This window comes from Python bivittatus, unplaced genomic scaffold (assembly GCF_059951505.1).
Source record: "Python bivittatus isolate LINGU-HERP-01145 unplaced genomic scaffold, Pbiv_v1 ctg000410_np1212, whole genome shotgun sequence".
Lineage (NCBI taxonomy): Eukaryota > Metazoa > Chordata > Lepidosauria > Squamata > Pythonidae > Python > Python bivittatus.
Window position 1 is genome coordinate 9,416,935 of NW_028277067.1, and position 14,751 is coordinate 9,431,685.

Sequence of the window (14,751 nt, forward strand, 5' to 3'; positions counted from 1 at the left end):
CCAGGGTCAGTTCTAAGAGTCAGGATGGAGTCAGGCGATCTATGCATTCAATAAATAAATAAATATGTCATTTATTTACATAGCAATAGCTTTTGGCCCCAAGACTCTCAAAGTAGCTTACGTACCATCCAGTCCTGCACAGAAATGCATAATCTAAATTCATAACACTAAAGCACAAAGACATGGAGTACGAAATGGAGAAAAATAAGTTCAGGTATCAAATCTTAGACATTAGCTTTAAAATTATGGACAATTGGATTCAGTTCCAGAACCTGTTGGAGCTGGTCTTTAATAGAGCTGATGGAATAGCTTTGCTTCCATTCTCATCCGTATGTCTCATATTTTCCCCGTGATGGGGAAGAGTCAAGAACTGCAGTTGGGAGCAATATCACGGCAAGGATGAAACCCACCCAGGACTCCCAATATTGGTCGCACCAGCTATATCCAATGGGGATCTCAAGAAGAATGCAACTTGTGTCTGTATACCAGTCTTCCCCAACCAGATGGCTTCCAGATGTGTTGGACCACAATCCACATAATTCCCAGGCAGACATCACTTGCTTCACTGGCTGAAAATAATGGGGTTTGCCATTTAATACATTTAGAGGCACTAGGCTGGGAAAACAGCTTTACAGACAAGTTAAGACCAACAGCCTCAGCAGCCTCAAGGAATTCATCTACCAGTACAATTTCTCTTCAAGATCCATTAAAGTCTGATTCGCTCTTTCTTCGACTCTCAAAGACTTGAAAGAAAACCATCTCTCCTTCTGAACATGCTCTGTTTCTCTCCCCTGCAGAAATTAAACTTCCATCAAGGCTCCCATCATGCTTTTGACTGAATTTGCTTCTCAGTTATCTTCACCTATTTACAGTTGCAATCTCAGTCTCACATACCTTCTGGATGGGTTCAAATCTGAGTCCCAGAATTCCCAGTCAGCATGGCAAAGACCAGAATAGCTGGGAATTGTTCATAGCTCTGGAATCTTAAAAAGGAATTATTCTCTCTCTCTCTCCCCCCCCCTTCCTCTTATGCCTCTCACCTACATACCTTTTTATTTACTATCAAAGATGAAATACAAATGTATAAAACACTGTTAAACTCATCCCATCCAAGACATCGAGTTGAATTATTTCTTGTCTGTATGTGTGTATAAGACAGAGAAAGAAAGGGAAAGAAAGTCTTTGTGCACAGATTCTACTGTTCCTACACCACACTAGTCCTTCAAAAAGTCATATGTTTTAATGCAAACCTATACCTCAGAAAGTCACCACTCACAGGAGGCACCCAAACTTGAGAGAAAACTGGATTTCAGCAAATTCATTTAGCCCCTAGCTATCTATATACTACTAAAACTCTCATTGTGTTTATCTGTTTGTCTGTTTGTACCCTCAAGATAGCCCAAATGGTGCATTAGACCACAACAATTTTTGAATCAAGGTACCTAAAATCCACTAATTAAGAATGTGTAAAAAAAAATCTGGGACCCATTACTTCTGTGGAATTGAAATTTCCACGATGTTCAGACCAGTTTTATTTGCAAAGTTGTGGCCATTGCAGCATTCCCGTGGTCACATGATCGTGATTTCAACACTTCCTGCCAGCTTCCAACAAGCAAAAGTCAGTGGGAAGCTGGCAGGAAGTCGGAAGTTGCTTCCGCTCCCTCTGCTTTATTGCCTGCCCATGGTCATTCCGTTTATCTGTTTAGGTAAGTAAATATTGACTTATTATTGAAGTTTGTTTGCCACTACCATTTTTTTAAAATTTATGATATATAGTCTTCTGTGATGGACTGGAATGGAGGAAGGGGGGTGAAAACGGTGCTCTCGTCTCCAGAGCAACGCTCTGGAGATAAGCGGAGAAAGCTGGCGCATCCCTAAACATTCCAGTAGAGAGTTGTGCCTGTGTACTGGTCAGTCTGAAAAGATTCTGTGAATAAGCGCTAGCTAATAAACCTTGCTGATTGAACCTACACGGTCTCCAGGAGTTCCTTGGGCTAGGCCTGACATCAATCTTTTCATTGAGTTCTGTCTCCTGTCTGTGCTCCTGCCCTCTGAAGATGCCGGTCACAGGTGCTGGCGAAACGTTAGGAAACAAAACTTCCAGAACACGGCCACACAGCCCGGAAGACCCACACCAGTCATCGTATGCCGGCCGTGAAAGCCTTCGACAATACATATAGTCTTCTTAGATGATCATGGCATTGTCCAGCGTTGGGGTAAAAAAAAAATGGTCAGCCTAAAATTAAATGTTCATTCTGGTCGCATCAGACTGCACAACCTTTCTCTCAAAAGATGACCCAACAGGTCACAGGTTTGTCTAGTATATTTTAAAACCAAACAACATATGGTGCAGTAAAATCCTGTAACTTCAAACAACATTTTCTTATGGGCTACACTGAGGTTGCATTTTTAATTCTAATTTAAACTTTTAATTCTATGAAATGCATTTTTAAAAAATAACAGAATAACAGGGCTATATTTTCAATCAGAATCATGACTATGGTAGGTAGGGAGAATATTTAATGATTTCCCTCTCTCCTGCAGTTCCCAAGGAAAATCCATTGTCCGCTGGAAGCTGGCAGGAACACATCCACCAGCAAATGTACATTTCCTCATCCAGCACACACAAGTCTCATCTGCGTGGCAATACATAATCCACTAAGATACACAACATCAGTAGAAGAGTAGAAACAGGAAGGGACATGTCCAGCTCTAGGCTGCACCGCATTCTCTTGAAGAACAGGCCATAGCTTAAAGATACTTTGAACCTAGCTTGCTCCTAGATTTTTAGTGGCAGCTGTGTCTAGCTTCCGGAATTTGCTCTGAACCTGTTTTATCCATACTAGTTTACTACCACTGTTCCAAGTACAAATAAAGTTCTGAGTTTTACAAATAAAGGCTATGATTTGGCTCACGTATTGTACTAAACCACAAAAAACCACAATTAATTTGATTCACCACAGCAAGCTAAGCCAAAACCAAACGAACCATTTTATGGCTTAGCATGATGCATGAACCCAGCCTAAAAGTAATGGGACCAAAATACCTGGGGAATCACATCTACTCATAATTTCCAACAAACTGCAATGTAGTCAGAAAAGGTAGACAAAGGTGCTGGAGACTAAAATCTGTGATAGAAAATTCAAGGGTTGGAAACATTTAGCTTGGAGAAAAGAAAACTGGCCATGCTCACTCAACATATTTCTCATGGTTAACTTAATCATCCAAAAGAAGAAAATATATGTAGTTCTGGGTTGAACTGTGGAGTCCTTACTTAGGAGTTCTAACTTAATTGTGTCTTACTGAATTATCACTAATGTTGTGGGTTCACATGATATCCTGCACCACAGGGTCTGTGTTCAGATTAACACAGCAGGCCAAAAATATAGTTGGCTGTCTTGTGATTAAGAGTTTAAAATGACTATACAATTAAAAGATGATGCAACACTTTCAAACATTTTATTTTCTGTTAATCCAAGGATAAAAGGATAAAATGAAAATAAAAAGTATATCAACCAAATATTAGCAGGAAGTCCCAGAAGGTATTTTCATAATGGAACAGATTGCTGGGAAGGTTGCGGACTCTCCTTCAAGGTTTTTAAGCAGAGGCTAAATGACCATCTGTTGAGGATTCTGTCATTATTCCACTATTCCTTCTATCCTTTGCTAAAAGTATTCAAGATGCAACTGTAGCTCTATTACCAGTGAATTTGCTGTACCCCAAAGCCTACATTTTGACGTACATTTTAGGTGCCAAGTTTCATGAAATGAGTGATGCAGGAGGATGGCCAATGGCCATTTTGGAAAACAGTTTTGACAGATTAATGTTGGCATGCTGGCAATGACAACCCCCTTTCCCTATTATTCTAAGCCTAGTCTTCTGTATCATCAAAATAGAAATTGACAAGAATAATGACTTTGGTACAAGTGTTTTACAGGGACTGTATTAACTACTAATTGGAATGGATGTTTCCTGAATAGATAATTCATTTGCAGGGATGGGGCAGAAAGCAGGACCCAGCTGATAGGGCTGTGAGGATATGACTGCTAGCTTTTGGTATGGTGTAACAGTGCCTCTGAAAGCATCTGGTAAATTAATCCCATGATGAGACACCTGAATAGATAGAATTAATTTTTTGTTTTCCAAAAAAAGACTGTTCCACATACAGGTGGTCCTCATTTAAGGATCACTCATTCAACAACCTTTTGAACTTGCGAAGGCGCTGAACAAGTGGTACTTATGACCAGTCCTCAGAGTTCCAGCCATCACAGCATCCCTGTGGTCACGTGATCATCCTAAGCAAAGTCAATGAGAAAGCCAGCAGGAAATCAGAAATTGTGGCCACTTAAGGTCCTTGCTTAATGATCCCCACAGTCCTCGCTTAACAACAGCAACTGGGACTGCTGGAACTGCTGTCACTAAGCTGTGCAGTCACATGACACTGCACTTTATGACCCCATTGCTTAGTGATGGCAATTCTAGTTCCAATTGTCATTGTTAACTGAGGACTACCTGTCATCTTTTTATATAATGGTGTAATATTATATAAATAAATAACTAGGGTCGCCTTGTGTGAGATGGGTGGCCATATAAATTTGACAAATAAATAAATAAACTAGACAGCACTTTTCAACAAAATGTCATTAGGAAGGAGTTCAATCACCAGATAATTTTCTGATTTGCTAGCTAGACATATGATACCACAGCTGGAACATTTTGCCTGACTGGACAGAGCAACTGACATTGTTTTCTGAAAGAGGCTGGCTTTCACTTATCATTCACATTTTATAAAACTGGGAGATTATTGTATGTGTGTGTTGTAGATGTCCTTGGCAGGCTAGACAGCTAGACTCCCCAGCTAGACAGATTTAACGTGTGTCATGAAGGTCAGTCCAATCGGTGGCAGTCTATTATAATGTCAACCTTGTGAGGTAATCCAGACAAGAAGCACATCCAGAAGTATTAGCTCTGTCTTTATTGTAAGGTCACATTAACAGAATCTTGCAAGTCTGAAAGTATGTCCCCCCCCCCACCTGTACAGTCCAAGAAAATAGGGAGGGTCCCTTCTGAGATGCTTGCCACACCCCCATTCCTTCTGCGGGCTCAGCTGCCCCTTATCTGACCATTGTTTAGGCTGCGGCTCTTCCTCCTGTCTCCCAAGATATTCACACATAATTATCTTTTATTAGGGATCCCTTGGAAGAAACAGTCATCCAGTGAGGTTTTAAATTACCATCCCTCCCAGCCTGTAACAAGGCAAAACTAAACTTAATACTAAGATAGAGTGTTGAGAAGGATGGGGGATGGTCTGGATGGGGGTCGCTTTGCATTTTTCCCACTGAAATTGTTGCCATTCCTAAACCTGTTTGATGAAATGGCCCTCCCAGCAAAAAGAAATAGCCCTGGCAGTGTATAGCCATACTGTGGTTCCCTTGTAGACTACTTATATACTTTTATTTTATTAGGCTTATTTAATATTGTTCCAGTTGTTGCAAATTCTGGACTAGATTCTCTACCTTCCTCTTGCATGTCCTCCAGGGGTAATATTTATAAGAGGGGAAGAGACTGACACATATAATTTGTTATATGCTTAACATCACTTCTAGTTTTGTCCTGAGAAAGATCAGTTTGCAGTTTGAAGTGGAGAGGGAAAAAAATATGTGGAATTTTATCATACCTAGTTGTCAGTGTCTATATCTGGTCAGTTTAGCCCCACTAGGTATACCACACCATGAAATCAACTCTACAGGATGGCTAAAATGACTTTTATTGAGCTTGGCTAAAATAACAGTCTTGCAAGTCTGTGCTATACCTCCTCCTCCTTAGAGTTCATTAGGGAGGCGTCTGCCTGGGCCACTTTCAAATCTTGTTCTGGACTTTAAAAATGCTTCAGCCCCTGTTCTGGTTGATGACTTTCATCAGAAAGTTTTCGCAGATTTTCCATATGAGCCATGTGTTCAATATAATTTGAATACATACTTAATTTATTGGATTTATTGTGATCAATCAGAATTTATGTTCTGATGGCAGTGAGAGACCAAGTGTCATTCTGAGGGCAAGAGTAAGAGAAAGGAGAAGACAAGAAAAGAAATAAAGGAAAGAAGAAGAAAAAAAATAAAAGGACAAGTCAAAGATTGACAATATGAAAAATGGAAATGATACAACCAGAGACTTTTAAAACTCCTAGTGCTGACTGCAGAATGGATGACAATATAGGATAAGTGTCATGTTTTAAAATAAGACTTCCTTTAGCAAATTGAACCCTAACCCTAACCTTTACATATCTATTCAATTTTTTTCTGATTTGGGGCATTTACCACTGATATATTTGTTACTATCCTTGACTCACAGCTACTGCCAGATGGGGAGGTGGAGGCCATGGCCAGGACAGTCTTTGCCCACCTGTGGCTTGTGCATCAATTACGACCTTCTCTGGAGTGGAAGAAGCTTGTGATGGTGCTGCTGATTTGATTTCTCTTGAGATGACCCATAGTTCATCCAGAGAGAATCTAATAATGGTTCCCCCATTTTTACAAGGTGAGGGGGACTGAGACCATAGGTGCTGTTTCTCAGTGAGTGTGCCTGCATTATGGAACAGCTAGAAATCAGATTAGCCCACTCAATATTGGCTTTCCATAAGCTTCTAAAGACAGAATTATTTCAGAAAGCCTATGAAGGATGAAATAAGGCCATCAGTTTATTATTATTACTTGAATTTATTTTATTTTATTTATTTTATTTAGACTTTGAAATTTTCAATTTTACTATATTGTTGTTGTTGTTTTGTATTGTTGATTACCATATGACTATCATTAACCATCAAGAGTCTGTGGATAGTGACAGATATAAATCAAACAAATAAATGAAGTCCATTTGAAATTCCAATATTGTCATTTGATAATGCTGTCCCAGAACTTCTCATTCTGCTAGAATGGAACTGGCTTCTGGGGAAGAAATGGTGGACTGAAGACAGCTCCACAAAAAGCGGAGCTGATGACCGCGGTGGAATGAAGAGCTGGTGAGTAGACCGGCTCTTCGATAAATCCTCTCCAGACAAGGAGAGGACTTAAGATCACCCACAAGTGCTCCAGACAGCTGCTCCTCATGAGATAGTGGTCTCTGGCGGGGTTAGAGTTCTGGGAGACAAGTGAATAGCCATCTTGCTCAAACCGCGGTTGGTGCCTTTGAAAGGACACTAAGTTCACATACTTCCTTTTCTAATAACTTTTGGAAATTGCTTGTTAACTGCTTTTCAGATATTAGGAACCTTTGGATTGACAGGTTTTACAGCACCAGGTGAGTTTCCTTCAATCCTTAGCTAAAGAAGGTTTAACTACAAGTTTAAAAACTTAATTTTTTTTAATAAATAGCAAAAGAGTGATTAAAACTTTGATTTTAGAAAGTTGCAAATGGACTAAGGGTCCAGATAAATTTGAAATAAGATTTTGGAATTAATTATAAAGAATTCTTCCCATGGGAAAATGCTTTTGTTTTGAATTAAAAAAAAAATAAGACAAGACTTTAAAAATTGAATACTAGAGGGAACTAGAAGAACTAAAGACTACAATTAAAGAAGAAGAACACTCAAACTCAACTTACAATTACTGAATGAAGCAAAATATTTTAACACTGTACATATTGAAGGATATTTTTGAACAATGGACCCAGGAGTTAATTTTAATAGTTCCTGCCTCTGTAGATAGACTGTGTCTAAAAGATGTTATGGAAGAGGAACAAGTTCTACCTGACAAGATCAAGACTGAGTTGAAAGTAGATTTAAAAATGACAGACTACAAGAATGACCTGGAAAAAGATATTACACTTGACATGAAAAAGAAACTGGCTAATATCTTATTTATTAATTTATTTATTTTTATTGAAAAGGAAAAAAAAACACATAGTGCTTTAACAAAAAAGTGAAAAAGTACAAAAAAAGTTAATATGTCATTATAACAGAAAACAATTATAATTCTATATATATTTATCTAATGCAAATATTATTCTAGTACATATATATTTCTAATACATTTATATGATACATGTTTTTTTATTTTTTATTTAACCTACTGTATTTTGTATAAATGAGTCCCATATTTCATCGTACTTGTCCATACAAAGTCTATGTCTATAGGCAATCCGCTCATAAGTAGCCAGTGCAATCAGGTCTTCAATCCATTGAATAAATGAGGCCATACATTTATCTTTCCAATGCTGCAATATCAGTCTTTTGGCCATAATAAGGGCACAGAAACCGGCTGGTGTCATTATAATTAAAAGGGATATACAAACAAGAAACCAAGAGAGTGACCTGGATAATTTTTCTATATTGGATTTATAAAAGAGGCTTATTAAAGTTTTGAAGAATTTTGTGAGAAGGGGCAAAGAAAAAAATGAAAAGAAATCAAGTTCTATGGCATTATTTGAAGGGACTAAAGATCAAGATTGTTAAAAGTAAAAGGAAGGAATATAAAGTTGGTTTATTTGATCAGGGTTAAAATAGATATGTTGTTATCTCCGGTAACCCTTAATGGACTTTTGCTGATATCAGGACTGAAATAATGAGGCTTTAAGGATTTGTTTATAGATAAGAGATGGGATATGGGAAGAAGAGGTCATTTGTTGTATTTTAAGAGAAGGTGATAAGTTACTAAAATCGTTTATACTTGTTGTGATGAAGGTGGGAAGTCACTTCTTTATATATTTCTTTTCTTTTTCTTTACTATATTCTTATTTTTTTCTTTCTTTTCTGTTTCTCTATTTTTCCCTTTTTTCTTTCTTTTCTGCACCTTCTACTTTTTCTTTTTAGTCTTTTTATTCATTTACTTTTAAAATTTGTATTAATTTTTATTGTTGCAATTATAATCTTTAATAAAATTACTATAAAAATTCTGCTAGAATGGAACTTAACGTATTAATCAATATAAATTTTAGAGCAGGGATAGCCTTCCTGTAAGGCCTATGTACCTCTTGGTTACACTTCAGAATCACTTGGCAACCTATCTGTCTAAATCCTTAGCAAGATCTGCCTCTGACTGGCTTCAACACCCCCCTCTGCAAAAGTACGCAACCTGGATAGATCAACCCAACCAAAGATAATCCTTGGGGGGGGGGGAATTCCTACCCTATCTGCCAGGATATTATAAGATTACTGCAGTAATGCATGATAGGTAGTGTGAGCACTCTAATGTATGATAGAAGCTATTATTATAAATTCTTCTCTCACACACACACACTCACTCACTCCAACACAAACCTAGGCATATGAATGTTTGCATCATAACAATTCCCTTTCGGCCAAAGTTTGTCACTTGGTTGAGATGCAATATGCTTTTAGCCAAAAACATTGGAGTTTGATAATGTAACTCCCATCAAACACACATACCAATTTTGATCCCAAAGTGATAAGTGGTAAGTTGTGGCAGTTCTCATGCAGATTGGAAACAGGCATAATTTGGTGGATTATTTGTATGAATTTTTGTTTTTGTTTTTTTGTTTTGCAAATGGAAGATAGAAACCAGCAGCTTTTTGGAAAACGGCATAATACCTAACATAATTATAATTAATCTTTGTATAATAGAAATGTAACTGCGGGAGAGAAGGCGATAATCCTTGCCCACTAGTTCTGCAGCTGTCTCAGGTTAATGGGATGGATTTCATTTGACATCGCTAAATGCAATTCATACTCTGAGATCAGAATGTTTGGGTAAATCTGGAGATAAGCTTTAAGAGATATTCACAGTTAAACAGGAAAAGTGAAACTTTCAATTGCCTTAGAGATGACTGTCTCCTGCCCTCATCTCTTTTTTCTATTAGCCATCTTTACTAGAAGTTAGAGCTATAGCTGACTTTGCCAGAAAGCAAAGCCATAAGGTCAATTAACCAGTGTACACTCATCCTGGAGGTCCAGAAACCTTTGCTCCTAAGGTTTGTTATAATGTCTAATTTGTAGCTCTCCAAAATGGTATTCATTTCAGGTCTAGACAACACAGTAAACAGCAGATCTCGTTTAAAGAGCCATGCATGATGGGAAGTAACGTGGGGACATATGCAGTCATTAACTGAGCTTTATGATTTACCATGTTATGTGAACACAACCTATAAAATAAATAAAGTTAGCAGCAATGTGGGGAATTCAAAAGAGCAGTCTGGATCAAGACACATGCCCTTGACATCCTCAATGAGATTTGAAATTTATCCTCTTCGTTACAGCCTTTCCTTCATTCATTAATTGATTATGTGCCATCAAGTTGGTGTGGTCTTTAGCGATCACGTAGATACATTTTCTCCATGACAATCTGTCCCTAACCTTGCCCTTCAGGTCTTCCAATGGACTCATTGCCAATACAACTGAGTCCATCCACCTTGCTGCTGGTCATCCTCTTTTAGTCTTTCCTTCCATCTTTCCCAGCATTACAGCCTTCTTCAGAGAGCTAGGTCTTTGCATAATCTGTCCAAAGTAAGATAATTTGACCCTGGTCACTTGTGCCTCAAATTAGAAATAAAGGCTGATTTATTCAATGATCCATTTGTTTGTTTTCTTGGCTGTCCATGGTATTCTCAGAAGTCCAAAAACATCAATATTCTTCCTATCCTGCTTTTTCAAAGTCCAACTTTCACTTCTGTAGGGTGTCACAAGGAATACCATTGCTTGCACTGTTCTGATCTTTGTAGGTATAGACACATCACAGCAGCTGAATATCTTTTCCTTCACAGCTGCTGTACCAAGTGCTAGTCTCCGGCATATTTCTTGACTGTTTCATGTCTGAGCCATTTGCACGTTTCTCCATTGCCACTCAGTGCTGCCAAATTCTTTGGCCTTAATCCTACTTTTATGATGTAGGCAAGGTTTCTACATTGCACTAAGGCAGTGTTTGCTCATTTATTTATTTGATTTAGAACCTATCTTTCCATTCAAGCAAGGCCTCAAGGCAGCTATCACTAATTAAAATACGAAATAGAAACAATACCAAATATGAAAAGTAAAAATAAGTAAATAAATGGATTACCATTAAAAGTCTAGCAAAAGGAATGTAGTCTTTACAGCTTTTCTCAATGCGGAGGGAAGAAGATCAAACAATTCCATGGGAAGTACATTCCACTGAATGAAGAATGAGAAGGTCCTTTCATGCATGCCAGAAGTGATTCTCTGATGCAGAGAGACATCTTCAAAAGGATTTTTCCTGCAGATCTCAATTGCTGCATAATTCATAGAGGAAGGAGCTGTCCCTCAGATAGGCAGGACATTAGCCATTTAGGACTTTAACCATTCAGGGCTTAAAATTCAAAACTAGAGACTGCTACTGCCCTGGAGAAAGTTCTTTTCCCTTATTGCCACCCAGCTAACTACATCTGACAATGGCCACCAAAGTAGAGCCAGCAATGTTACTTATGATTTGATAGAGATCAATCAGTTTACCAAAGCAAGATGTCTGGATTATCATCCAAAAACTATTTTGTGAATTATTACTGTTTCATTTATTTTCAGTATTACATTTCCAGCCTGCCTTTTGTACAGGAGCTCAAGGCATCATGTGCAATGCTCCCTCCTCCTATTTCTCCCCCCAATAACCACCCTGTGAGGTAGGTTGAGCTGAGCGGTGATAGACCAAAATCACCCATGGCTAAAAGCAGACTAGACCTGGTCTCCCCACTCCTATCCCAACAATTTAACTGCTATACCACAGTGGCTCTACTATTAATAAGGCATCCCTACCTGTATTTTCTGCATTTCATGTTCCTATAATGATACTTTTTACAATCCCTCCCACTTCATGAGTGCGTATAGTACCTGTAATTAAGGACAACATTTCACACTTCTGATGAAGTAGGCTATGGGCCACAAAAGTTTATGCCATACTAAATCTGAGTCTTTAAAATACACAAGACTTTTTTTGCTGCAACAAACATGTCTCCAAAGTACCTTTTAGCTCTCTTGGCAAATGTAATCCATCCTTTTCAGTAGTTCTATTTTACTTCGAGTTTAGTTTATTTAACCATGCACGGAGAATTGCAGAAATGACCAAACAATTCAAGAAAAGTAAATAAATAGCATTCATCAATAATAGCAATTGTAACATGCAAAGAAATATAGCATTAAAATAAATTTACCCACAATTTTAAAAATCTCAATATGAAAAACTGTAAAACAAAATAATGCCCTAGTAAGGTACAATTAAAGTTCCATGTGAGAGAACTGAAGGAAAGTAGAGTCTGCTCTGATTATACACTGTGGACCGTTAACCATGTATATGTACAGTTGTAGTCCTCTATCTATCTATCTATCTATCTATCTATCTATCTATCTGTCTGTCTGTCTGTCTGTCTGTCTGTCTGTCTGTCTGTCTGTCTGTCTATTCTGATGAGTCCAAAAGTGAGCTGTAGCACTGGGAAATCTCACTAGTGCTGAATTCAGAAATAGTCTAGTCATAATTTTGTCTGTATCACACTCATTGGAGTTGCTCTTTCCACCCTTTATTCTCTGTCTTCCTTCTTTTTTATTATTTCAGTATGTAGATAACAATAGAATACACCATCCCATCTGAAATGTCTCCATCCTTGTTTCCCCTTCCCTTCCTTCTGTTCTCTTCACATCCCTGGCCCCTAAACAGTTAATTAAATTTAGCAGCATGATAGGAACATCAGTAGGCAGTAGGTGACCTTATAAATGAATATCATGGTGTTAGTCAAGCTGATGAATGGAAGGGGGAAAAAAATAAAGGCAGGGAGGGGAGGGGAGGAGAAGGGAAGGGAAGGGTGAGGTGGGAAGACAAATTTCCTGTTGCCATGGTACTCCATGCAGGATTTGGTTGCTTGCATCACTGTCAGACCTAGATCCCCTAATGGAAGTAAAGTGAGACAGAGAGAGGCAGAGAGACAGATTCTATTCCCTTCCCATCTTTCTCTCTTTCCCTCCCTTTTTCTCTGGCCTTAAACAGGATGTTTCCATTTCAAGCATTAGCAAGTAAGGCTGTTGACTGAGCTCTTAGTATGTTTGTGTATGTGAATGTGTGTGTGGATCTGCAGATTTAAAAGCCCAAGCATATAATAGTAGTCAGGGAGGGAAAGGAGGGGGAAGTGCCAGCAGCTGCTGATAGTGTGGTGACGTCTGCTCTATCACCAGCCAGGGAGGGAAGATATAAGGGATAGCGAAAAATAGAGAGTGGGAGACAATGAGAAACTCCTGTAATTTATAAAAGGAGGCAGGATACTCTTCGGCAAGTGTGACACTGTTCTCTGGAGACATTCATTTTGCAGATGGGCTGGCTCCTTCTTTGCTTCTCATGGCTTCACTCCTCTACTTTCTGAGGATCTCGGCATCCCCACCAGATACATCAGGAGTTCTCAAGAGGGCTTCTCCATGGTTGAAATGATTTCCACTGGGTGACACAGGTATTTTCTACGCCTTTTGCTAAACCATGGAGATTTGTCTTCTGGGACTTCTTATTTGGTGCTTCCATCTCAAACTCCTACAAGCAGCCGAAATCTTCCAACAACAACAATCAGCTCCACCCAAGACCAGGATACCCAAAATGAAGGAATGGATGCCTTCTTCTTCATCTTTTTTGGTTTCAGCTTTCACTTGGGCGCCTACCCCTAACTTGGATAAGGCTGACCCTGAGGGATCGGAGGCAGCAATGGCCTTTTTGTACTCTGGAGATGTACTGAGTCTCTCACAAGCCAACTGTACCCAAAGATTTGAAGTGAGGGCTTTGGGGAAGGACTCTGGCCCTCCACCAGCCTTGCATTCCTATCTACGCAGTGCTACTGACACCTTGACCCATGCCACCAATTTCCTCAATATGGTCTTCCAGACCAATGACATCCGGGAGTCCAGCGTGAAGGAGGATGTAGAATGGTACCATGCCTTGGTCAGAAGTGTTATGGAAGGGGATTCCCAAGTTTACCGAGCCATACTGACTTTTGATGCTCATCCTTTGTCTTCCAAGCCCCAGATGATACTCCAAGCCACGAAGGGGAATAATGAGATCTTACTCCAGGATCTTTCTGCCTTCTCAGAGAATCTAAGGAATTTGACTTGGGAAAATGAGTGGTACAATTTCTTCCGGTTCCAGAGGACTCCACTGCTCTATAAGCGAATCCTCAGCAATGACCTTAAGACCCTAGACACTCCCAAATGGAGCCAAGGAGATAGTTATGTGATGGATCAGGGCTATGTCAAATGGTCACCACCTTTCCTGGAATGTGAAGATGGAAAATTCTTGCCCACCTGGATGGTTACACTCTCCTCTTCATTCTACGGCCTCAAGCCTGACCTCAATCCAGAATTCAAGTGAGTGGAAGAGGATAGTGATAAGGGGTGAGATTTTAATCCAAACCACATAGGATACAGGAGATCCACCACTGGATCTTCTCACATTAGAAAAATAAAAACAGTTGTTAGGGAGCTGGGGAGGGAAGAAGCCAGGACAGAGAATGTGGGAAGAAAAATCTACCCAATATCCTTCATGGTGGGGCTGAATTTTACTTTTACATTATGCATAGAGACTAAATATATTTATCACTATTTATCTATTTATCACTAAAATGCATATTCCACTGAGAAGCTCACCAGGATTTGCAAGCAGCTGCTTACAAAAATATTACAAGGTTAAAAACAAAAAGATTAAAATCTATCCTAGAACCTGATATTAAAAGTAAGAATAGCAATAACAATAAAATGTTTTTGTCTAAGCATGTGTAAAGAACTTTCTTTTCACAATTAAATAATCATTGCTTGTCCTTCTGCTGTG

General features: G+C 38.9%; 1 protein-coding gene across 1 annotated transcript in view; it reads left to right on the plus strand.

Moving 5' to 3' along the window:
* The first annotated feature begins 13,416 nt into the window (after window positions 1-13,416).
* GPR179 (G protein-coupled receptor 179) overlaps window positions 13,417-14,751 on the plus strand; it is a 44,640-nt gene continuing 43,305 nt past the window's right edge. The window contains exon 1 of the mRNA XM_088143466.1: window positions 13,417-14,291. Within this exon, the coding sequence (XP_087999592.1) occupies window positions 13,417-14,291 (875 nt within the window). The remainder of the gene's footprint in view (window positions 14,292-14,751) is intronic.